The sequence below is a fragment of the Equus quagga genome, chromosome 3 (assembly GCF_021613505.1).
Source record: "Equus quagga isolate Etosha38 chromosome 3, UCLA_HA_Equagga_1.0, whole genome shotgun sequence".
Classification (NCBI taxonomy): Eukaryota; Metazoa; Chordata; class Mammalia; order Perissodactyla; family Equidae; genus Equus; species Equus quagga.
Window position 1 is genome coordinate 117211010 of NC_060269.1, and position 26544 is coordinate 117237553.

Here is a 26544-nt window from a genome sequence, read left to right on the forward strand (position 1 = left end):
ACTTTTCTTGTCTGTAGATCCAGTCAATATCAGTATAGATATGAGGGTGAATGTTTATGAACTAATTTCTTCACCATTGACTTCTTTTCTTTTAATCATAATAGCATTTGTAATTAATGTCATGTGATTGTTTGGGGGTGGGTTAAGCTTGAAGGGTCAGATAGCTAGGTTTTCCCAACACTGCCTTGACCCAGCCATTGGAATGCCTGTTGTTCCCATGGGCTACCGTGCGGGGGCAAATGAGTGGGATTTGTTGCCAACAGCTAAGAGCATGGAGATTAGAGAGGGTCTTGGGCAGAGTTCTAACCTAGGTCTTCAGAATCTTGGCATCCAGCTACTGGCTGGGGGATCTGGAAGTTAGGTGAGATCCTACAGTATCCTGACAGTGAATTTTTAAGAATGATAATGCTGGGGGCCGCCCCGGTGGCGCAGCAGTTAAGTGCGCACATTTCGCTTTGGCGGCCCGGGGTTCACCGGATCCATCCCGGGTGCGGACATGGCACTACTTGGAAAGCCATGCTGTGGCAGGCATCCCACATATAAAGCAGAGGAAGATGGGCACGGATGTTAGCTCAGGGCCAGTCTTCCTCAGCAAAAAGAGGAGGATTGGCAGCAGTTAGCTCAGGGCTAATATTCCTCAAAAAACCCCACAAAGAATGATAATGCTTTGGAATACCTTGAGTTACAGTAATTAACAATAGACGGTAGGTGGAAAAATGATATAGGATAGTCTTCATGGGACTGGAAGTGAAATTTTAGACATTAGGGTAGAATGGTAATCTATTCTTGAAGGTATTTTTTGAAGTTCTTTTCACAGTAAATTCTAAATATATATGTATATTCTACTTCTGGGTCTCAGGCCACCCAGTATTACAAAGTCGTAGACCATTTATTGTAGCTTTTAGATTGTAAATACAAAAAATGGACTAAAATAAAAGAAAGTGGGATTAAAATTAAATTTGGTTCAGAGTTGAAAATGAAGTCCACAAACTATAAACCCATAAAATGAAATCAGTGCAATCCGTATAGCCCAACAAGCAAGAAAAATCACAGGGGATAGCTCTTCAAACTGGTTACTTTTCTCTGTTCCTCTTTCTCATAAGTCTTTCATAGATGTGACTGAGTTACACATTTAATAAAGGTCTGGAAAAATGTTTATATGGATCACTTTTCAGGTACTACTATATGCATGCAAGAGACCATTTTCTTTGCAAATCATATCGATTTCCTTTATTTCTGTTAGATTTATTTGCAAGCTCTAACTCTTTTATAGAAGACATACTACATTTGTTTGAAATTTGTCAAAGGTAGTGTATTTCTTGTTCCATCATTATCATTTTGTGATTCCCAGTGAATAATTGCGAAACATCATTTGAGACAGTTTTATGTTTGGAGAAAATCTCAAAAATATTTTAAAGTGCCTTTAAATGATAACAACTTATTTAGAAAATAAGGTGTTTATTTCCTAAGGCAAATTCAGAAAGTAGCACCTCCCCAAAAAACCCTATGTGTTTGAGTATCTCTGAATTTAGAAATCTCTGCTTGCCTTGTTGAGAGGAGAGACTATAAACATACAGTTTGTAGATTGTCTGTGTTCTTTAAAAACTTGAAATTATATTATTGTACTTATTTGCAGGAAATGATAAATAACAGAGTCTTGGAATACATCTTATTTTCCAATGATTTTTGACAAAATTGCTTCAGAGTCCTATTTGCGACTTTCAGACACTAAAACTTAAGGTAGTAAACTAGTATATCCTTTTAGTTAGACAATTCCTGTTTGGAAGTTGTTCTTCTTTCCCTTCCTTCCTTCCTTTCCTACTCTCCCTTCTTCCTCCCTTCCTTCCTTCCTCCCTCCTTCCCTTCTTTCCTTTCCTCCTTCCTTTCTTCTTTTCCTTCTGAAATGTTGGATGAATAAAGGTTCTTTTTAAAAAAGTTTCTTTAGATTTCTGCTTGGCAGTGTATTTCTGACAGTCTCTGATCATAAAGCTTGACTTCTTGCTTTTTACTCTATTCTTTCTTTATTTTCCCCTCTGTCTAATTAGATTTAAAATCTACCGAGCAGAGTTTTGTATAACTGTACTTTGTACTGTGATTTTACTAGAGATTTCGAATGATGACATAGAACTGCTTTCTAAACTCTTTACATTCTCTCTCCTATCAGAGTGCTACCAGTTACAGATCTATTTTTGTTTCCTGTTAATGATTTTTAGATCATTTCACAATGACTGATTTTTCCATAGAATGATAGCTCTTCCATTATGCTGTCGGACAGGCAATAAGTATACTTAGCTCTTATTTTCAGGAAGTTAAGCTGAAGGCCAGATGGCAAAGTTTCCATTGAGTCAAGCATAGCATTCATTTCAGCAAAGGCGTTTCAGAGGGAAAAAAATGAGTCAAGGAGGAACTTAGCCTTGAGGATGTTTAATTAGGGGAGTTGTTTTGGACTTCTTTGAACTTTAGTTTGACAGAGATGGTTTGTCTCTAATTAAAACATGTTATATAAGAGGCACAGAGGGACTTGGCACTAAAGAGTTGGACTGTAGTGAGGGGATGGTTGTCCTCACAGCAAGGTAGCCATACAGGTCATAAAAGAGGGAGTCACTGTGGCACTTCTATCTTTAGAATATCTAAGTTAAGGGCCCTTTAAATGTACTTATTCAACAGGCATTTACTGACCACTTACCATGTACTAAGTTAGAATGAACAACTGTCAGTTAAAAGATGCTAATAAAGTCCTTTGGTCCCAGGATAGTGAACGAAAAATCTGTGTAATAGAGCAATTTACTAAGAAAACAAAAAGGATGTGTGTTATCATCTGTGTATTCTCAGAAAAGGGAGACCAGCATTGAGGAGAGAAGTTGTGAGCTGAGATGGTGTGGGATCGCCGAGAGTGGAGTGGCATAGGGGAGGTGTTTGGAGGGTAGAGGTGGACACAGAGGATGTAGGATTCATCCCCTGAAGCTTGGATGGGGACTGGGTTTGGGGATGACCCTCACATAGCAGGAATTAGTGCTCACTTGCTTGGGAGAAGAGGCAGGATCTCAGAGGGGAATGGCTGAGTGGGGCAGCCAGGAAAGCTGATGTTGGGGACCATGGCCCTGCACCCTGGCGTGGCACAGTCATAATGGAGTGGTCTGTCTAGCATAAACCCTAAGGGCTTAGAACCATGAGCCCCTCAGCAATTCTCTGAAGAATTGAAAGCTAGAGCCCCTTTCTTGGTTCTTCCCTTAGATTCTTGTTCCACCCTAAGGAGGGAGAGGCCCTTGCAAAACATGCCTGAATATTTCTTATCACCTTTTTGAGTGGGAAGTGTGAATTGATTTGATTTAGAAAAACAAAATGATGTGGCATTTCTTGTGCCTCAGTGTGACAGAGTTCGATCCATGCCCACCGCACCTTCGAGCAGGACCATTCTGAGCTCAGTTGTGGTTCCAGGTCTCCCTTCTCACTCTTCTCACGTTTTATACCTTTCTTGAGCTGTCCTGCCTCCCTCTGCCCCACCTCAAAAGTTACTACTCCTGGGTCCCATTCTTTCAAGTCTAAATATAATGAAAAGCTAAACTATCTATAATTAAATTCAGAACTAAATATTCATAGCTAAAAAATTGAATTGAAATGTAAGCTCTCTCAGACTTTAACTGAATGCGTAAAGTTTTTAGGTTGAAGGGGTTTTTAAACTTGTTTCTGGGAACAAAAATCCATTTTCAAAGGAAATTTTACCTGGACTCAAATGTATAAAGCAAACACAGTAGAGCTATCTGGTTGAAGTGGAATAGGGCACTGAAGACACTCTGTGAACCATGATGTGGCCTCCAAATCCTTTCCTTGCTATCCTAGAGTTCTTCTGAAAACCACCATTTTAACCTAAGGAGTGGGTAGTGTGGGTGTAAGTGTTGGGAGAATGCTAGACACATCATCACAGGTCAGTGGGGAAGATGATTTTATATAGAAGGATCTTTTATATTCATTGTCCTGACACATGAGCAAATGCTGCTCAGAAGCCAGACTTGCCTGCAGGTTTGAGGGGGTATCCCACTGTAACACAGAAGGATTTTAATATTTCATCAGCAGTTTATTCCCCTAGCAATTAAAGGGATAAAATTGTAAGATATTTATTGCCGTTAAACATGTAGGACCAAGAAATAGGAATGATCATGTACTCCTGCTGGGCACCTTATATTCTCAGTCTTCATTTAGTCATTCATCAAATATTTAATTCTATTCTAGACTCAGGACACAGCAGTGAGGAAAACTGATAAAGAGCCTTCTCTCAAGGAGCTGACATTCTAGGAGGGGGAGAGAGACAATAAGCAAACAAATGACTATCTTCTACTAATATAAATGATGTGAGTTATAAAGAAACAGGGTTTTGCTTTTTGTTTTTGTGTTGTGCAGGCTGCAGTTCTAATGGTCTTGAGCATCAGTGCCATTAGAAGTGAGTAGCATGGTGCGCCATATTGAACAGATGTCTAGTAGATGTTGAAGAAGATGCAGAAGACAATAAGAAGGATTTCTCACCTGGAAGATGGACATTTCTTCGGAGGGAGCCACATTTTAGTCATGGGGTTAGTGAGACAGACAGATAAAAGGCTGGCTTCATTTTTAGATTGTAAATACATTCCTGATGTCAATGATCCTCCATCCCTGAGCTCAAGAGTGGCCGTTGTTACTTTGACCCTAACCAACTTGTAGGCAGAACTTAGTACCACACTATGCTCTCCACATAGAATGTACTGTACTCACACAAAAGCATTAAAAAATGCTTATTTTTTATCCCACTTCCCTTGTAATGTACTACTGCATTTATTTGTTCTCTTCAGCAAACAAAGAATTATCCTTTCTCTTTGAGCTACTTTTTCTCCCTCAGTCTCTCTTAAATGTACTCCAGCCAGATTTTTGTCCTCACCACTCCACTGAAACTGCTCTTATCAGGGTCCCCACTGAGCTCCATATTGCCAAATCTGATTGTAATTCTCAGTTTTGTCTTACCCATCAGCAGCATTTGGCGTGGTTGATCATTTCTTCCTCTTTGATACGCTTGGCTTCCAGGATACCACGCTCACTGCTGGTTTTCCTCCTACCACACTGGCCAATCCTTCTCAGTCTCTTTGCAGGGTTCTCCTCTTCCTTATAGCTATCAAATATGGGGTTTAACAGCTCAGACCTCATTCATCGTCTCTTCACCATCTCACTAATTCTCACTCTTCACTAACCATTCCCTTGGTGATCTCATCCAGGCACACTGACTTTAAATCGATTTTCTGATGACTCACACATTTATATTATTTCCCCACCATCTTGCTCCTCCAGTAGCCTTGCCCATCTCAGTGGATAGCAGTTCCAGTCTTCTGTCTGGCTGAAAACTTGAAGTCACCATTGGCTCTTATCTTCCCTCACAACTTCCGTCTAATGGACCAGGAAACCCTACTAGCTCTACTTCAAAATACATCCGGCATCCCAGAATGTCTCAGAACCTCCACTGCTACCTGCTCGGAGCCGGCAACATCTCTTTCTGGATTACTTCAATAACCTCCTAAATGTTTCCCTACAGTTTTCTTTGCTCTTCTGGAGTATTTTCAACACAACAGGCAGAGATCCTTGAAAATGATCTTGCCACTCTTTACTCAAATCTTGCAATGGCTCTTTGTTTTTTTATCTGAGTTACAAAGTCCTGATAAAGCCCTCCATGCTTGGGCCCTTCCTTCTGCTCTGCCTTATCTCTTGCTGTTCTCTCCCTCACTCTCTCTACTGTAGCCACACAGGTCTCCTTGCTGTTTCTGACACCTGCCAGGCATGCTCTGGCCTGAGGGCCTTTGCACTGGCACTTCCTTCTGCTGAAATCTTCCCCCGAGATTTGGTTAACTCCCTCACCTCTTTCAAATTGTCGCTCAAATGTCAGCTTTCAGTGAGGCCTGCCCCAGCTCCCTAATTGATTTTGGCACCTGTCCTACCCCAAGCCCACATCTGCTAGCTCTCTTAATCTGTTGTACTCTTTTTATTTTCATAGCACTTATTACCTTCTGATGTAATATGTAACAATTGTCTTATTTATTGGTATTATTTTTTGCTCTAGAATATATCTCCACAATGCAGGATCTACTCTGTATTCAATGATATATTGCAAGCTCCTGGGAGAGTGCCAAATTGGCTAAATAAATGAGTGAAAAAATTAGAGAGCATCATAAGCTTTGCCAATTCCATGTGGCAGACAGAGGAAATGATTACGCCTCCCATTCCTCAGAAAACAACTTGAAACATCCAACTAGATATTTCTGTCTTCAGAGAGTCTTCTCTTTATGGTGTGCCTCAAGGAGACTCAACCAACTCTTTTTACTTACCTTTCTCCCAAGACAGTGCCCAGCTGCACTGGCTCCTCTCTTTCCCCATGGGCATCCTCACTCCTTTCATACACAGAGCTTTCTGATACCCATACTTGCCTACCCCAAACATCTTAATGTTCAACACAAGGAAGGACCTTCCAGTTAGTATGACCTAGAAGGCTGGGTAAGGACCAAGTTGGACACTTGAGCATACCCTTGGATTTTCTCTCTCCTCTCTCATCTCTTATGTTTCACCTCAGTCTTTTTTGTTTTTTTGCTGGGAAAGAGTTGCCCTGAGCTAACATCTGTTGCCAATCTTCCTCTTTTTGTATGTGATCTGCCACCACCACGTGGCCACTGACAGACAAGTGGCGTAGGTCCATGCCTGGGAACTGAAGCTGGGTCACTGAAGTGGAGTGCACCGAACTTAACCACTAGGCCACCAGGGCTGGCCCTCACCTCAATCTTTTTTATCAACCTATTATGCCAAGATATGCAATGCTCTCCCCAAGAGGAATTCTTGTATGAGCTGCTAAAAGATTGCACTCATTCTTTTTCATCTAGTCAAACAACGTTGTGAAAGGTAAAGCAACAGCGGTTTATACTAACTTAATTTCGAGCAGCATGTGGAATGAAGGACTGACAGGCTCTTAGTTCAGGCTCAGGTGATGACCCAATATGCCCGGTCAGCTTTCTCCTCAGAGGTAGAGTTGAACCTGAGCTTCAGGCTTTAAACAAGGGCTCAAAGGCAGGGTGCATGAGGAAACTATACAGTCAGAGATTGGTGAGTAATTTCTGAAAAAGACTCTAAAAGTTAGTGACGAGTAGTGAGAGCATTTACCAATATAAATGCTGCCCATAATACACAGGCAGAGAGAACTGAGAGGCCTGGAAACAGTTGCAGAAAATCTAAAGGTCATCTCAGGCTGTGGATGTCATTTCAGCAGTCTGTTATCAGGGACAAGAATTCTGAAAAGAGCTGATCATCTTCATGAGTATATACTCTTTAGAATCCATGTAGTTCTGAAATCCAGGTTATTCATAATTGTCCCCACCATTTGGTCATGTAATCTAGTGTCTTAGGCAATATACCCTTGTATACCCTTATCGTTGCCTTAATATTAATTAATTGTCACATGTGTAAATGGAAGTCAACTTTGCTGGTAAACCATCTATAGTTGGTAAAATATCTTTATTAGATGCTGATCAGTAGAATATATGCTACATGAAGATGGGGAATTATTTTTATTTTCTTCTTTGCTGTATCCCCAGGTGCTAGAATAATGCCTAGCATGTAGTAGATACTCAGTAAGTATTTGTTCATTTAACAAATGAAGCTTCCATTGATCAATCTGCCATTAGTTTAAAGTCCAAAATATACCTGTAAGAATTATAGATGATTTTAGTGGATATGGTGTCAAGATTGTATAGCATGACTTCACCTCAGGGGATCTCCCTTGTCATCTTAAGGATTAGGTCTAAAGGCTGTTGGAAGATGATTGGCATAAGACAGTGAAATTTATGGTTGAAAAAAATCTCTTCAGAAACTTGTTAAGAGCTCTCTCAGGGGGTTCTCCGAAAAACTCAGAGCTGACATGGAATGTCATCTCATCCAGTCCAGTTCCCCTGAAGGACAGACATTGATCTTTTGTTTAGAGAAAAAAAATATGGCAAGTTTGAACTTGTACTTGAACCTGGTGCCCTTGAACTGACTACACAACTACCTCTGTATCAGAAACAGAGGTTGGATGTGGTGTGGCAGATGGACACTGCAGCCCTGTCCTCGTGATTCTGGGGTGGTTTTCACCTCTTCCCAGCTACACGGCTTTGAGCAATTGCTGTCTTGAGCACACAATTCTCCAGTTCCTCTATTTGTAAACTATCAGCTCCCCCAAGGACGTTGTGCTGGAATGCCCACCTGTCTACTTTATGGGCTGCCTGGAAAGTCCAGATAAGATTTGTTTGAAGTACTTTGCTAGTTGAACAGTTTTACACAAATAAAAATGGACATTCTGGATATAGTTTAAGGAGAAATCAAGCAGAGAATATACAAAAAGTTATTCTAATTTTACAAAAATAATGTTGATTAATGAAACTGTGAACTTCTTAAAAAAAGAATAAAGACACAAATTTATAGTGTCCTAAAATCAAGGGCAGCCATATCTCCCGCTGAGGAACCACACAAAAGAAGTCAGTTTCTGCTGAATCAGCCAAGACATGAGATATCGATAATCAAAACAATGCAAGCAATGCCATGTTTTAAATTTGATCCAGATTTGACATAACCATACACAAGAATGGCTTTACTGGAGTAAAATATATAGGGTCTTAAAGACGAAAACGAGATATTGGGAGCTATTTACTGTTGAGCTTTCAGCTACATCTCCTGAGGAATCACCAGAGCCATAAGGTGGGGAATGCAATAATTCTTCGGAGGCATTGCAGCTGCCGAAATGCAGACAGATGGAATTCCTGCACTCTCCAGTATAGTGCAGGAACAATCTCACAATAGGATAAACACCCATTCCTTGAAATTTCCTCTTAACCCTGGAGAGAAGACATTGTACAGACTGGCTGGTAAAATCTTAGTGTTTGGGATTTTCATTTTATATCTGGTTTCCTGTGTAGCCTTTAGGAGCCTATCTCTGTGGCTATAGGACTGCAGTCCTGTGCCAAATCCTCTAAGGCTATACAAAACATAAACATGGTTCATATCTTGACAGTTGAAGTCCATAGATGTCATTTATATTGATACTGAAATCTTAGTACCCCAGGCTTTGCTGTTGGCAACAAACAAAATGGAAAACCAGACTTTTGTCTGTGAAGACTGCACATGATGTGGTAGCATAAGAAACTTACCAGTTCAACTAGTACTTCATGTTCAGCAAATCAAAACTCTGATTTCCTTGATAGCATTGGAAAATAATTCATTCATTGCATTTTTTTCTTTGCTTTCTGGCCATATATTTTGCTCCATTGAGACGGATGTGACTCTTTCCCGTCAAATATTGATTGCAAACCTCCTCAGTGCCAGCCACTCTGCTGGGGCCAGGCATGGGCTGCACTTTTCTGAATTTCAATCTCTGAGTTAAAACGTGCCATATTTGCTGGTTCCCTTTAGTTAGTCAACAGGGTTCGTCTCGTCAAGGAGTATGTGCTTTAGTGACATACAGCACTATGACAGTGTACAGGCAGCTGACCACACAACTGATCACAACAGCTTTTGTGGGGAGAGGGAGACAAAGAGAGACAGAGATGTCTTCAAAGGTTGTATTTATCTACTGTTGTTCTGAATTGGGAACTCATGAGAAAAGTTAGTTTTTTCCTGATTAAAAAAAAAATAATAAATGATCATTATAAGAACATCGCGAAATACAATGAAGTAACTAAAAATGACTTTTAATCCTAATCCCAGGGATAATCATTGTAACTTTTGATATGCTTCTTTCCAGGCCAAATTACATTGTGCTTTTTTAGAACCAAATAGTGTTTTTCCACTTAAATTATCTTGAACTTTTTCCCAGGACATCAAGTATTTTCTACAGTATATTTTTCGATGGCTGTAACGGTATTCCTTAGCATGGAGGTACCCAAATGTATTTAACTAGTCCCCTAGTAGTGCATATCTGTTATTTCACAGTTTCCTTATTATCAACCATGATGGTATGAATATCCCTAAAAATAAAAAGTTACACTTATTTATAATAATTTCCTTTTATGAAAGAAGAAATAAGATTGCTGGGTCAAAGGTTTTACACATTTAAAAGGCAGTCGATGCACATTACCAAATATTTAAGTGTATTTTAACACCCATTTTGTTGAACTGATTTATCCTTCTCTTTTTTTTCCTGAAGAAGAATAGCCCTGAGCTACCATCTGTTGCCAATCTTCCTCTTTTTTTGCTTGAGGAAGATTAGCCCTGAGCTAAAATCTGTGCCAGTCTTTCTCCACTTTATCTCCTGGTTGCTGCCTCAGCATGGCTGCTGAGTGGTGTAGGTCCTCGCTGGAGATCCAAACCCGAGAACTCAGGCCACCAAAGTGGAGAGCGCTGAACTTAACCACTATGCCAAGGGGCTGGTCCCTGAGCTGATTTGTCCTTTCATTAATGGTTTCCCTGAAAAGCAATCTTTCTAGCTTTTTATCTTACTTTTATGGTCTATTGTAGTTGTGAAACAATTGAATATTTGTTGAATTTTGAGAAGAAAAAGAGCCCCATCTACTAAAAGCAAAAAATACCAAAATGTAACTGTGTTAAGGAAAAGACAAGAATGAAAATATTATTAGCCAATGTTATTTCACATTTCTTATGCCAAAATTGACTGGCATTTTTAGCTGGCATTTTTATTAAACAAGTAAAATACATTTCAAATACAGGACATAGGGTCTCCATGCCTGTTTCAAGCACACATCAATTTATTCTTTTTATTGTAACTTTCTCTGTGCAACATTGAGTGGTTGTAGAAGGAGAGTTTTTTTTTTTTTTTTAACGTTTGTTCAGTTAATAACACTTCACTCTGAAATACTTTTCAGTTATTAAGAAAAATGCTCACATTTGGTATTTTCCTCACATACATCGTGCAAGTGATGAGACTATTCTCCTGTGCTCTGAACAGGGGGCGTCTCACTCTGCAAGCCCACGGGTGGATTTTCTTTGCTTTTCTCAAGCGAACACTCTTTGTATTATTCTTTCACAGTTAATGGCCTAGAGGATCAAAGGAAAATTGGTGACAGTGAAACTGAGGGAATTTGGAAATGAGTCTGTTGAATAGCATGGGAAGGTGTTTTTCTGTTTGCTGTCTGGCTCTCCTAATTTTAAGACAAAAAAACCCTTCTGACATTGTTTCTGCCCTTTTTTTAGTGCTCTGCGGAGAAAGCGACAGCTTTCTGTGTGCCAGTGGAATCTGCGTCCCCAGGAAACTGCAGTGTAACGGCTACAACGACTGCGGCGACTGGAGTGATGAGGCTCATTGCAGTACGTGCCGGGCTGTTTGGGGGTTGTCTGGGCGCACAGGGATCTATTCAGGGCCTGGAAACCAAAGCTGTTCTGCCGTCAAATCCTGACAACCGGCCGGCATTTGCGCAGATTACTTTCAGTTGGCCTTTCTAAGTGAGCAATTGTGTTCATCTTCCCCCGTGTGAGAGCATTGTTTGCACACCTTTCAAAGGCGTGATTTCATTAGGAACTCAACAGCTAGATGCTGCCTTGGAACAGATCAGGGATTGGAGAGGTTTGGCATAAGGTGTCTGAAAGTTGGGAGAAGGCTTTTCGTTTATTTTGTTTGGATGAGGATTTTTGTTTTTGTTTTGAAAGCTTATGAGTGGAAAGGTCAACTTTTTAAAAAAAGGACATTTTTAATCGGAAAACTTTTCACCCTCATGATTCTTCACGGTCGTAACACAGCAGATGCAAAGCCTCCTGTTTGCCTATGCTTCCTCTAAATCTGGAGATAGTCGACGGCATGAACTGTTTTAAATTCATGGACCCATAGATTCAGCCTTAAACATCCTCAATGTATTTGCCACTGATTTGATTAGCCATTTTGACTGAATGGGTCGATGGTTTGTCCAATACTATATTAGCCTGCTTGGGCTGCCATCCAAAATACCACAGACTGCATGATGTAAGAGGCAGAAATTTATTTTCTCATGGTTCTGAAGGCTGGAAAGTTCAAGATCAAGGTCCAACAGGGTTCACTTTCTGGTGAGAGTTCTCTTCCTGGCTTGTAAGCAGCTGCCACCTCCCTGTGTGCTCACTTGACCTCTTTGGAGGGAGAGAGACAGACAGACGGAGAGGGAGGAGGGGGGAGGGGGAGTGGGAGGGGGAAGAAGGGCAGGATCCCAGCCCTCTTGGGTTAGGGCTCCACTCTTGTGACCTCATTTAAACCTCTTTCACCTCCTCACAGGCTCTGTCTCCAAATCCAGTTCAATGTTGGGGGTTAGAGCTTCAACATACGAATTTTGGGAGGGCACAAACATTCAGTCTATAACAAATATATATTCAGATTTCAAGTTGCTTTGCACTTACGCAATAGATAAAAAAGAAAAATTAGCCTCAAGAATACATTGCAGGATCTGCATCCAAAACAGAACTACATCCAATTGTGTTCTAATTGCTGTTGCGTGGTTATATGACCAGCAGTAGTTACTATGGGAGAAACTGTTTTACATCATGCAGGAGTTGCCAATGCTTTATAAGAGCTCACGATTGCTGACCTCAGTTGAGAGCTTCCTCTGGTCTGTTTGCCAGGTGGACCCACTCTTCTTCCATCTGAAGGTCAGGATGCTTATTTGTCATAACTTTTGAAAGGCAGTATATTATGATAATATTTCAGGTCAATGTTTCCCAAACTGGTGTCTAGTACCTGAGTCTTGAAAAATGCTTGAGAAAAAAAAGTTTGAGAAATACTCTCTATCAGATCTACTTCTTAGAGAGTTACAACACACATTCATGCATTAAAGCTTCTGAGAAATCTTGCAGTGTAAAAAGAGACATTAATTTTGCTTAACTTGGCCTTTCCTCAAAATTATTTGTTTATATATACCCCCCACCTTTCTTTCTCTCTCTCTTTCTTTCTTTCCTTCTTTTTCTTTCTTTCTTCCTTTCTCTTTCTTTTTCTTTCTTTCTTTTTTCCTTTCTTCCTTCCTTCCTCCCTTCCTTCCTTCCTTCCTTTCGTCTGTCTTTCTGTCTTTATTCATTCATGAGTTTATTTTTTTACATATCTAGCATCCTGTGGAACTTTAGTTACACCATGAATATTTTCAGAAATGTTTTTAGTAATACATTTGTTTTTATAATTTGGAATTCTCTCTTCAGAAAAACCTATGGAACATGATTCTACTCAAAAAGAATTTTTATAGGACGTATATTTACATTAGGGAGCATTGCTGTGGACTTAGGAGAAAATATTGTGCAAAGCAACCACAGTAGGGAATTTAAAGTGATTCAATAAAATTATATCCAATTTATAGGAATTGTGGTGGAATCTGTTGTTTATCTACCAATTATGGCCCACGTTATGGCATGCTTCATATTCCCCATGTGCCTCTATCCCTAGTGGTGGGCCGATTTATCATTCTGGCTTTATCATTTCTGTTCCACAGTTGCACTGAGAATTGCATTTTAAATAGTAAGTGCTTTCTGCTGCATTTGTTGAAATTGAATTTGAAGGAGTAAATTCTCCTAGTCAGTGACTGAGCAAAGAAGGTATTACTGTTCTGTGAGGTATTCAGCAATGTCCTGGGAGCCAAAGAGTTTATTAAGGAAGATATGAGCTCTCCTTGTGAACACACCTCAAAAACAATCTGGTTTGGTCAGTTGAGAAAATACTTTCCCTCGGAATACTTCTACGAAAATGCTCAGTTAGGTATCGAAAGCTTTGCATGCAGTTGTTTCTAACATTCCAAGGACAACATCCACCTCCGAGCTTTAACATTCAGTTAAAGCTTGTGGCATTTCAGCATGCATGTTTATAGAAGGTGCCACCCTCCTGTTGTCACCACCCAGCAGTGAAGTAATAGTGTAAGCCTGAATTAGGGCGTGGATGCAATCAGAGCATGAATGCAGCCCACAGATACTCCTAAGGGGAGCAGAAGGTTTTGCCTCATTGGGCTTTCCCAGGGAGGAGCGGAAGGAAGTGCTGGGCTCCTAAGGTTCTGGCAGGTACACGAGGAGGAGGACTGCCAGAAAAGATCATGCTTCCGTGGATGAGAGGCAAAAATGGTCTCTTGCTAATGGTCTTTTAACTGCTTCTTTTTTTCTTTTTGCTTTTTCTCCCCAAGTCCCCCCAGTACGTGGTTGTATATTTTAGTTGTGGGTCCTTCTAGTTGTGGCATGTGGGATGCTGCCTCAACATGGCCTGACGAATGGTGCCATGTCCTCGCCCAGGATCTGAATTGTCGAAACCCTGGGCCGCCGAAGCGGAGCACGGGAACTTAACCACTAGGCCACAGGGCCAGCCCCTCTTATCTGCTTTTATAAGACACGGGTCTAATTAGGCTGTTGTATAGTTTATTGACTTGTTCATTTATTTTTTAGTCCTCTTCAAAGGGAGGAAGGGAAGGGATTTATTATTTGTGAGCTCCCTAATCAACTGTGCTGGAAGCACATAGCTACATGATCTGATTATCAGCAAAGTAGGTATTAGCCCCTTTTATGCAGGTGTAGAGCTGAGACTTGGGGCCATGAATAAATTTGCCAGTTGTTCCAAGTGCTAGATTTGAACCCGCTCTTCAGTGTTCCAAATCTACTGCTATTTTCCCTAAACTCTGCTGCCTTTGACTTACCCTTATCCATAAAAGTTCAGATTTGGTGAATGATTACATTCTGATCACTCGTGACAGGAAAACGTTTAACTGTTTTGGACCCTGCATTACGCTTTGGGAGGCAATTGACTATTACCACGTCACTCAAGGATCTGGGACGGCTGACTTTAACTAATGTTGTTGTGTTTATCAGCCCCTTCCTAAGTATTTGCAGAATGAACAGATTTCCAACCACCTGGAACACTTTTAATGGTGAAGTGAAAAGATTTTTAAAAATTAGGAAAAGTTTTCTTTTGAAAACTTCCGGCTCTGTGACTTTCGGCAGGCTGCTCCCCTAATCCTCAGTTTCTCTGTCATCAAGTCTGGCTGCACGTTAGCATCTCCGGGAGGCCCCAGCTGCAGGGATTCAAGTTCAGTTGTTCAGGACGCTGGGCCCAGACACAGCACCTTAGCAAAGCCACCCAGGTGATTCTAATGTGTAGCCAGATGTGAAACCACTGGATCAGAAGGTGTCTGGTGTCTCCTTTGGTGCTAACAGTCTATAATCTTTTGATTCTAAAAGAAGTTCTAGAACAGTGCCTGGTACATAGCAGGTGCTTAGCAAATAAGTCAAGAAAGCCCCAAGCACAGTAACTGCCACAAAGTTCATACACTTTATGCCACCTAAAACCACCGTCAAATACTTCTGGAAATCATTTGCTCTGAATTTTTGGTAAAATTGGTTGACTTATTTTTGAGGACTGTGGTTAACTAATTATACTGAGTGGAACACAGGGGAGTGGTTAATAATATAAGTTCTTGAGACAGGCTGCCTGGGTGCCCCTCTCTTCTTTGCCATTTCCTGCGTCTGTGAACTTGGGAAAGGTATGCAGTCTCTCTGTGCCTCACTTTCCTTGTCAGTGCAATAGAAGCAATAATAGTCACTATTGCTGGCATTGTTGTGCAGAATGAATCATTGCATGCAGAGCACGTAGACCGGTGTCTGCGATACAATAACTCTTACGGAGTGTTAGGATTTATGATGTGATTGTGGTGGCTGTTACTGTTGTTCCTCACACACCCCCTACCCCCTACCCGCCTACCATGCCTACTCCCCCCACCTCCCAGCACCTCTCACCTCCAGGATGCAGAGCTGACCACTGGAAGTCATGAGGACAGCTGATAAAGGTCAGGTGATCCGTTGTAGAAGAGAGAGAAACGCTAAAATAGACACAAAAATTTAAAAGCAGCACCACGTGAAGCTAGTTTACAAAGGAAGCAACCCAAACAGCACAAAATAAAAATTGATGTTTCTGTGTCATTAAAAATGACTGTATTTTCCATACTCTGTTTACTAAGACAGAGAGGCAAATAAATACTGGAAAGATTTCCATCAAAATAATAAAAATAAAAATATGTCATTCTACGCTGACGGAAGAAGCTTCAGATGTCTGGAAAATTTTCTTGTTTAGGGGCAATCTGATTATAGTGAATGAATCAAACTATTGAATATTCTTGAATTTCTGCTCTGTGTGAAGCATGTTCTAGGTACCTAGTAAATATAAAAAATGTTAAGACAGTTTCCTTCTTCATGAGGCTTTTAGTCTAATCAGGGACCCAACATATAAACATAGAGATCATTAAGTATGGTGTTTTAGAACAATATAAGAGAAGAAATGTCACAAAGCCAAAGAAGATTGGTGTAAACAAAAATGTAGGCAGGGGAGGTGCTGTGAGGAGAGAAGAGAGCAGGGCTATTAGCTGCCACATTGGTGTGGAGAGAGCCCATGGGAAAGATGAGATTAAAGCTGGGCCTTGGACTGCCGTGGTGTTTGGATACTGTAGAACGGGGGCTCCCAACTAGGGGCAATTTCGCCCCCTAGGGGACGTTTTGCACTGTATGGAGACGTATTTGATTGTCACAACTGGGGAGGTCGGAGGGGGTGCTACTGACATTTAGTGAGTTGAAACCAGGGATGCTGCTCAACATCCTACAATGCAAAGGATGGCCCCCGACAATAAAGGATCACCCAGTCTAAACTGTCAATAGTACCGCAGTTGAGAAATCCTTCTTTAGAGCTAATAAGTCAATAGTCAAAAGAACCCAGGGGGTCAAGAAAGCTGGCTTCACTCACAGCTCTGCTATTAATGAGCTGGGAAACTGTGGGAAAACCATTTAACCTCTCTAGTCATCTCAAAATGAGGGTGTTTATGGGTGGAAATTGAGCATCCACACTTGAATCTTGAGTTGAGGCAACACAATTATGTTTAGAGACTCACAGAGACTGAGCAAATTGAATGAAGCTCTTGATGAAAAGGTTTCTGTTCCTTAGTTTTCTCCTTTAATTTAATGATAACTTTGAGGGACAAAACTTAATAGTGTAAGATGCCAAATGAAATAAATATTAACATGCAAGAACTTCAAAAGTAACATTTTGTATCCAGCGCTCATTAAGAAAAAAAGATCTGTATTTAGAAAAACATCTACCTTAGGTTATGCAAAATTATGCTTGTATTAAGCAAGATAATCGCAGCAAGCAGCTTTTGAGGATTTTGATTTGTTGGCCCCAAATTGTGCAACATCTCTTTTCAGTTCAAATAAACATTTATTCCAATAAAAGGAGGCACTGTGATCTTTGCTATTTGCTATATATCTCTGGCTGTGCAGTGCCTCTGGTTAAGGTTTTGGGTGTTTACCAATCACACAGACCTTAGGGAGGTAACAAGTTGTTTTCCAAAGGCAGCTAATTTTGTATCTAACCTCTGAAAATGGCTTCTAAAGAAGTCAGTCATAACAGTGGAAAGTTGAATCAGCACCTGTGTGAATAATGAGTGTTCTAAAATGCTTGAGTCATCTCCATTTGTGAAGTAATTTAATAAATCACAGCATTAATTTGAAAAATATCTCCAATGAGGTGTTTTACGATGAATTATCAGAGATCCCAGAATGGGCCTCACAAAGAGGGTCTTTGGAAATTTTTGGTGTGTTCTCAGGTTAATCAGACTCTGAAAAGCGTGTTTGACTCCCCAGTCCTACCATCAAAAAAAGTGAAGTGTAGGGACTGGCCTGGTACATAGTGATTAAGTTTGCATGCTCTGCTTTGGCAGCCTGGGGTGTGCAGATTCGGATCCTGGGTGTGGATCTAGCACTGCTCATCAGGGCATACTATGGTGGCGTCCCACATAAAATACAGGAAGACTGACACAGATGTTAGCTCAGTGACAGTCTTCCTCAAGCAAAAAGAGGAAGATTGGCAACAAATGTTAGCTCAGGGCCAATCTTCCTCACACACACACACAAGTGAAGTGTATTGCTTAAAAAAAAAATTAACTCATATGGTTTAAAATATGTCACCTCTGTCCTGCCCACTTCTTTGGGGAATGTAAGTACTTTTGCACTGATGGGTCAAGTTAAGGACCCTGGTTATTACTGATTCTAGCATACTGGCTCAACACTTCCCACAGGAGTAATTTAGATTAAAACAAAACAAAAATCAAAAAGACCTTTTAAAACTTCCCAAAGAAATGTGTGCATCTTGATGTACAAATTCCCCAACTCTGCTCAGTGGGCAGGAGAATCAAAGTCATACCTTTGCTTGACTCAGCAAGCAAGTATGTGGTACTCCCTGTCAGTGGTGGGGCGCAGGGTGGGGAGTTAGCTCCCTCTGCTGAATGGGAGGAAATAGTACTGTCAAGGTGAAAACTGAGACCTCTTTTTAGTTCTTAAATTTTTTCCCCTATGATAGTTCTCCTTGTTTGGAAATTAGTCAGCCTAGGGGAAATAAAAAAATAAAAAGTACTTACAAAGTTCTGTATGTGTATAAGTGTGAGCAGATGTGTACACACATGTGTGTGTCTGTGTTTATACATACATACCCTCTTAATGAAGGCACTGAGCAGATGATCTCAGGCCCATTCCATTTCTAAAATGATGTGATTCTAAAAGTACTTAAGTAACTTCTTTTTAGAAGAACGCTTTTTGAAATAGAAATTTATGATTCATGTAAATAACAAGGATAATATTTTGCTGTGGCTAACAGTTTAATCAATGTCCAAGACTTTTGATAATGAATTCTCATGGAGTCTGGGATGTTTATGTTAAAGAGGTACCCATCACCCGTGGTATGAGATGCAGACTTCTGCTTGAGGAGAAACAAACAGCTGAAATTCAGGAAACTGGACCGTTGACCATTACATTCCTGGTCTTCGTCAGCTAACTAGACTGATTCTTGAACGTGCCCCCATTTTGCACCTCTTTTCTTTGTTCTTGCTATTCCCTGTACTTGAAACATGCTAAGGTTTTCATCCTATCCACTCTACTGAAATTCTGCCCATCTTCCATCGTCGCTCTCCAGCCTTAAGAATCTGTTTTTAAACTTAATTCACCTTAAATAAGGGAAAAGATAACACTTTTAAGAAATCTAGTTTCTATTAAATGCAGGGTTCCTTACATATATTAATTTTGAACATCTTTGCAGCTTTATTGAGGTATAATTTACATACCATAAAATTAACCCATTGGTTTTTAGTAAATTTATAGGGTTGTGCAACTGTCACCATAATCCACCTCTAGAACTTGTTCATTTCCCCCCAAATTTCCCTCCCATCTATTTGCAGTCAGTCCCCACTCCTACCTCTTCGGCCACAGATAACCACTGCTCAGATTTCTGTCTCTGTAAGTTTGCTTTTTTCAGAAATTTCATAAGTGGGTCACACAATAGGTTGTCTTTTTATCTGTTTTTTTTCACTTAGCATAATGTTTTTAAGGTTCACCTATGCTGTCACACGTGTCGATAGTTGGATGCTTTTATTTATTTTTTTTAAATTTTTATTTTTTTCGGATGTACATCATATTTTGAATTCTGTATACATTACATCATGTTCACCATCCGAACACCAATTATAGTGCATCCCCTCACATGTGAGCCTAATCACCTCTTTTGCCCTCCCCCCTCTTCCCTTCCCCAGTGGTAACCACCAGTCCAATCTCCAATGCGATGTGGTTTTTTTTTTTTTCTGTCGTTTTTATCTTCTACTTATGAGTGAGATCATATGGTATTTGACTTTCTCCCTCTGACTTATTTCACTCAGCATAATACCCTCAAGCTCCATCCATGTTGTCACAAATGGCCGGATTTCGTCATTTCTTATGGCTGAGTAGTAGTCCATCGTGTATAAATACCACATCTTCTTTATCCATTCGTCCCTTGATGGGCACGAATTCCCATGTGTTGCTTCCATGTCTTGGCTACTGTGTATAATGCCGCAATGAACATAGGGATGCCAGTATCTTTGTGCCTTTGTGTTTTCAAGTTCTTTGGATAAATACCCAGCAGTGGAATAGCTGGATCATATGGTAGATCTATCCTTAATTTTCTGAGGATACTCCATACTGCTTTCCATAGTGGCTACACCAGTTTGCACTGCCACCAGCAGTGAACAAAGGTTCCCTTCTCTCCACACCCTCTCCAACATTTGTTATTTCCTGTCTTGTTAATTATAGACATTCTGACTGGAGTGAGGTGATACCTCATTGTAGTTTTGATTTGCATTTCCCTGATAGCTAATGATGTTGAGCATCTTTTCTTATGCCTGTTGGCCATCTGTATATCTTCTTTGGAGAAATCTCTGTTCAGATCTTTTGCCCATTTTCTAATTGGATTGTTGGTTTTTTTGTTGTTGAGCTGTATGAGTTCTTTGCATATTTTGGATATTAATCCCTTATCTGATATGTGGTTTGCAAATATTTTCTCCCAATAGTTAGGTTGTCTTTTCGTTTTGTTGATGGTTTCCTTTGCTGTGCAGAAGCTTTTTAGTTTGATGTAGTCCCATTTGTTCATTTTTTCTTTTGTTTCCCTTGCCCGGTCAGACATGGGACTTGAAAATATGCTGCTCAGACCAATGTCATAGAGCGTACTGCCTATGTTTTCTTCTAGAAGTCTCATGGTTTCGGGTCTTACGTTTAAGTCTTTAATCCATTTTGAGTTGATTTTTGTGCATGGTGGAAGGGAATGGTCTACTTTCATTCTTTTGCATGTGGCTGTCCAGTTTTCCCAACACCATTTATTGAAGAGACTCTCCTTTCTCCATCGTATGCTCTTGGCTCCCTTGTCGAGTATTAGCTGTCCATAAATGTGTGGGTTTACTTCTGGGCTCTCAATTTTGTTCCATTGATCTGTGTGTCTGTTTTTGTGCCAGTACCATGCTGTTTTGGTTACTATGGCTTTGTAGTATATTTTGAAATCAGGGAGTGTGATACCTCCAGCTTTGTTCTTTTTTCTCAGGAATCCTTTGGCTATTCAGGGTCTTTTGTTGTTCCATATAAATTTTAGGATTCTTTGTTCTGTTTCTGTAAAAAGTGTCATTGGAACTTTGATGGGGATTGCGTTGAATCTATAGATTGCTTTAGGAAGTATGGACATTTTAACAATGTTAATTCTTCCAATCCAAGAGCACAGAATATCTTTCCATTTCTTTGTGTCTTCTTCGATTTCTTTCAACAATGTTTTATAGTTTTCAGTGTACAGATCTTTCACCTCTTTCGTTAAGTTTATTCCTAGGTATTTTATTCTTTTTGCTGCAATTGTAAATGGGATTGTATTCTTAATTTCTCTTTCTGCTACTTCGTTGTTAGTGTATAGAAACGCAACCGATTTTTGTACATTGATTTTGTATCCTGCAACTTGACTGTATTCCTTTATTATTTCTAAAAGTTTTTTAGTGGACTCTTTAGGGTTTTCTAGATATAAAATCATGTCATCTGCAAAGAGTGACAGTTTCACTTCTTTTCCAATGTGGATCCCTTTTATTTCTTTTTCTTGCCTGATTGCTCTGGCTAGGACTTCCAATACTATGTTAAATAAGAGTGGTGACAGTGGGCATCCTTGTCTGGTTCCTGTTCTTAGAGGGCTAGCTTTCAGTTTTTCTCCATTGAGAATGATATTTGCTGTGGGTTTGTCATATATGGTCTTTATTATGTTGAGGTATTTTCCTTCTATACCCATTTTATTTAGAGTTTTTATCATAAATGGATGCTGTATCTTGTCAAATGCTTTCTCTGCATCTGTTGAGATGATCATGTGATTTTTATTCTTCATTTTGTTAATGTGGTGTATCACATTGATAGATTGCGGATCTTGAACCATCCCTGCAGAGTCGGATGCTTTTAATTGCTGAATAGTATTCCATTGTACGGCTATGGGACATTTTGTTTATCCATTCACCAGTACTTGAGCGTTTGGATTGTTTCTAGTCTTTGGCTGTTATGAATAAAGCTGCTATTAACCCTCACATACAAGCCTTTGTGTGGATATATGTTTCATTTCTCTTGGGTAGATTTCTAAGAGTGGAATTCACGAATAGTAGGATAAGGTTATAAATAACTTTATAAGAAGCCGCCAAACTGCTTTCCAAAGTGGCGTTATTTTACATCCCCACCAACTATGTATGAGAGTTTCAGTTTCTTGAAATCCTTGCCAATACTTGGTATTCTCTGTCTTTTTTATTATAGTCATTTTAGGGATATATAACAGCATCTTATTGTGATTTTAATTTGCATTTCCTTAATGACTAATTGTATTGAGCACCTTTTCATGTGCTTGGTAGCCATTTGTATGTCTTTCTTAAAGACTTTCTAGGCAAGTCTTTTGCCTATTTGTAATTGGTTTGTTTGCTTTGTTGTTGACTGTGAGATTCTAGATGTGTATATACTCTGGATGTAAGTCCTTTCTCAGATACATGATTTGCAAATATTTTTTCCAGTCTGTGGCTTGTCTTTTCATTTTCTTAACAGTATCTTTTTTTGAGGAAGATTAGCCCTGAGCTAACATCTGCCACCAATCCTCCTCTTTTTGCTGAGGAAAACTGGCCCTGAGCTAACATCCATGCCCATCTTCCTCTACTTTATATGTGGGATGCCTGCCACAGCATGGCTTGAGAAACGGTGCTCAGGTCTGCACCCGGGATCTGAACCAGCGAAGCCCGGGCCACTGAAGTGGAGCACCCGAACTTAACCCCTGTGCCACTGGGCCAACCCGTCTTAACAGCGTCTTTTGAAGCACAAATATTAACTGTAATGAAACCCATTTATTAATTTTTTTCTTTTATTGTGCTTTTGTTGTTATATCCAAGAACTGTTTGCCTCCCAAGGTCACAGGTTTTTTTTCCTATGTTTTCTTCTAGAAGCTTCATAATTTTAGCTCTTATATTAAAGTCTACGATCCATTTTGAGATAGTTTTTGTGTATGATTTGAAGTAATGGTCAGAGTTCAATTTTGCACATTTGAAATCCAATTGTCCCAACACAATTTGTTGAAGAGTATTCTTTCCCCACTGAGTTATCTTGGCATCTAACACACCTTATTTTATTAATCTCTTCTCCAAAACCCAGTTAAGTAACTAATCTTACCCTAATTTCATAAATCAGTTCACAGACTCGTAGATTTTAACCAATACACTCAAATTCCCACAGTTAGTAGATGGCAGAACCAGGATAAGAGTTCCAATTTACCCGAGTATAAGACCTATCTTCTTATTGAAATTTCCTTGCATGTTGTTTATTCCAACATTAAACTATAAGCTTCCTGAGGTTCCATATCACTTATTCTTATCTTGCCACCACAATCTAGGACAGTATTGCTTATCTGAGGGTCATGTTATGAGACAATTAAGCAATAACATTTGTGTGAAAGTAACAACTCTCTAATCGAAATGACTTTCTCTCTCCATGATGTTTATGCCTACCATTGACAAAACTAGGCTTTCCTTTTAAAGGAAACATTTCTGGGAAATAATTACTCACCCTGTATTAAAATCATTCATTCTGTATGATCATGAACTTCATTAGGAACTATGGTGAGTTGGAAACATTTCTAGGAAATAATTACTCACCCTCTATTAAAATCATTCATTCTGTATGATCACGAACTTCTTTAGGAACTATGGTGAGTTGAGAATGTCTTTTCTCATATTTGACTATAAAGGAGTTTTCAGGTGACAGAGTGGAACTCAGATAAAGACTCTCAGAAAGTGATGAGAGCACTGGCTTGGGAGCCAGAGGTCCTAGTCCTGGTTCTGCAGTAACTTGTTGTGTGAACTTGAGCAAGTCATTGGATGTCTCTGCACCACCGTCTCCTCACCTGTGAAACAACAGGTGTGGACCAGGTTACCACTATAGTTTTCCTCCCAGTATATTGTTTTGCTAAATAAAGTACTACTGTAACATCCTGTTCTGTTCTGTGACACATCAGTGGCTTCTCTCATTTGCAGATTGCAGTAAGGATCTGTTTCATTGTCACACGGGCAAGTGCCTTAATTACAGCCTCGTGTGTGATGGGTATGATGACTGTGGGGACCTGAGTGATGAGCAAAACTGTGGTAAGTAGCATTCTTTCCCTAAACGTTTTCATTTAAAATTGCAGAAATTTACAACGAAGAGCTTGTAGCTCATTGTTTGTTAATGGTGATTAGCAGGTTAAATTACAAAATGGTTGGTTTCTTAATTTTTAGAAAGAGGAGATTTTTTCAGTTATTAGTTTCAGTCATGTCTTACATGTAAATGTAACATTTCTTGCATAAAGTCTTACGGAAATGCTAAAGAAGTGGAGTGGAAAGGTGGGTTAAGTTTGTTAACATTTTTTCTCTTTGAAATTGTTCTATTTCTTCTCTGGTTACACCCCGTGGCTCATGTTTAGATTTTGAGCTGTCGAGCAAAACTTTGCAGACAGATATATTGTCTGTGCTCACCCCCTTATTATATGTAACCAAAACCCCTCCTTTATTTTGTTGCCAAGCTCTACAGGGAGGTCTCCTCCTGTGGGAACACCTAGGATTAAGACGGCACATTTGTTTTATGTACAAAAGCTGATCTTATCTTTTAAAGAGTGAACCTACTTACTAGTTGCAAGTTTGTACCTGTAAACAACACCTTCCCAATTACCCACCCCCAGCCCTTGGTAACCACCATTCTACTCTCTGTTTTTACAAATTCAGCTTTTTAAGATTCCACATATAAATGATAGCACACAGTATTTGTCTTTCTCTTTCTGACTTACCTCACTTGGCATAAATTTACACAATGCTGTATGTCAATTATATGTCAAAAAAAAAAAGAATGAACCTGTCTTTTAAAGAGTTGTGTTCAATTCTGATGCCATCTCATGAATTAAAACCAGCAAAACTCCTTTTGCTTATTTAACTTTTTGATTAACTTTAGAATTTTTAGGTCGTATATTATTGAGTGACATAGAAATTTGCAAGCTGAGATGGGGAGGGACACTGGGCAAATGATGTGAAATAATATTCAGCATTAGAGAATATCAAAAAGAGTGGTGGGGAAGGATCAAAGTATGATCAGAGGAACACCTCAGAGTGGTGAGTGTCAGAAATGGCCCCATGCTGGGAAACTAGGCAGTTTCCAGAAGTGCCTGTCTAGCTGCCCCTCACTGCATCCATAAAAATAGTGGAAAATGTGTATATGTACAAAGCATCTTATGAGTCACTAGATAGATATGGATTATCTTCTGGTACTGATCAGTCTTAGGACAAAGAATGAGAGGCAGTTGTAGTTGTATACATCATAGAATTTATGCTTGGAAGAGGCCTTAGAGATCATCTAATCCAACCCTCTTTTTACCATAACTGGAGAAAAGAGAGGAAAAATGGGAGGTAGGGGTGGGGGAATGCACAGTGTGGCTTGGAAGTTGGATATGTCAGTGGAGAGGACCAGCATATAGTCAGTGTGTGAAAAAGAATGGTCTTACCATGCAACATAATTACTCTGAAGACAGTAGGATATCATGCAGTTTGTGCTCTTGGGGTGACTCTGTCCTTGCCTAATGGTAATAATTACGACGCTCCCTTAGACCGTCTCTGCCCAGCTGCCCATCTTTAGCAGGCTGAGCACGTGGTGACTCTTCTGCGTTTTGCCCAGGCATCTCACCTATTGCGTCTTTTCTTCTTTTCTCTGTACTTCATCTTCCATATACTTCACTACGTTGCTCCAATATACTCTTTAAGATCCATGGTCCCTCCATGAGTCTGTCAATGACAGTGGCACTGTTAATAGAAACTCATAATAGTTCCTCATTATTAAATCTGGTATTCATGAATCCATACACATGTTTTAAAAGGTTGTTTATATTAAGGTTATTGAATGTCTCATGGCAAAAAATCCTATAGATTCTGCCATCTGTGAGAAGAAACATCACTTAGTTATCTTTTTTCCCCAGGAAAGTATAGTTTGGGACAGAGATTAAATCCAGGCTAAAAAGAATCATGAAAAAAATGTAAATATTTTGCATTTCTTTAAAATATACAGTTATTTAAAATATGAATTATATATTTAAAAAGTTCAATAGAGAAACCTAAGCCCAGCCTCAGAAAAGATGATAGGAGGAGATACTTGCCTTCCCAATTTCCCATAGAGAGGTAAGTTACAGTTCTTAGAAACATGATAGAATTGCCATAAATACATCAAATCAGCTACATTGTCAAACCCAAATCACACAGTTCTGTTTAGTTGAACCAGTGTAAAAATCAAAAATTTTTCATAAGGAAAGAAAATGACTAAACAAAACAAAAAACAACAGCAAGAACAAGCAATGGGTCCTGATAAAGCTGACAGTTGTTACTCATCTGAAAAGCAGATAGGTCTTACCTCATAGTGATGGTGGCCAGTGGGCCACATGCTTGGTTGGGAGGTGACATTCTAATTATGCCAGACCCATCATAGCAAAGTTACTGAAGGTATTGGAATAATTGGAATACACTCTCTTCAGCTGGAAGCATGAGCCGTACGATTCTAAGTGTTGGTCATGCTGGTTCTCTACATCCTCATGAGTTTTGTTTTTTCCAGATTGCAATCCCACTGAGGAGCATCGCTGTGGAGATGGGCGCTGCATTGCAATAGAGTGGGTGTGTGACGGTGACCATGACTGTGTGGATAAGTCTGATGAGGCCAATTGCTGTGAGTGCCCTGAGG

At 39.8% G+C, this 26544-nt stretch overlaps 1 protein-coding gene across 1 annotated transcript in view; it reads left to right on the forward strand.

Annotated features, from left to right (window-relative positions):
* LOC124237618 (atrial natriuretic peptide-converting enzyme-like) overlaps positions 1-26544 on the forward strand; it is a 211430-nt gene that overhangs the window by 118674 nt on the left and 66212 nt on the right. The window contains exons 6-8 of the mRNA XM_046657472.1: positions 11182-11295; positions 23832-23939; positions 26419-26529. Of these exons, the coding sequence (XP_046513428.1) occupies positions 11182-11295; positions 23832-23939; positions 26419-26529 (333 nt within the window). The remainder of the gene's footprint in view (positions 1-11181; positions 11296-23831; positions 23940-26418; positions 26530-26544) is intronic.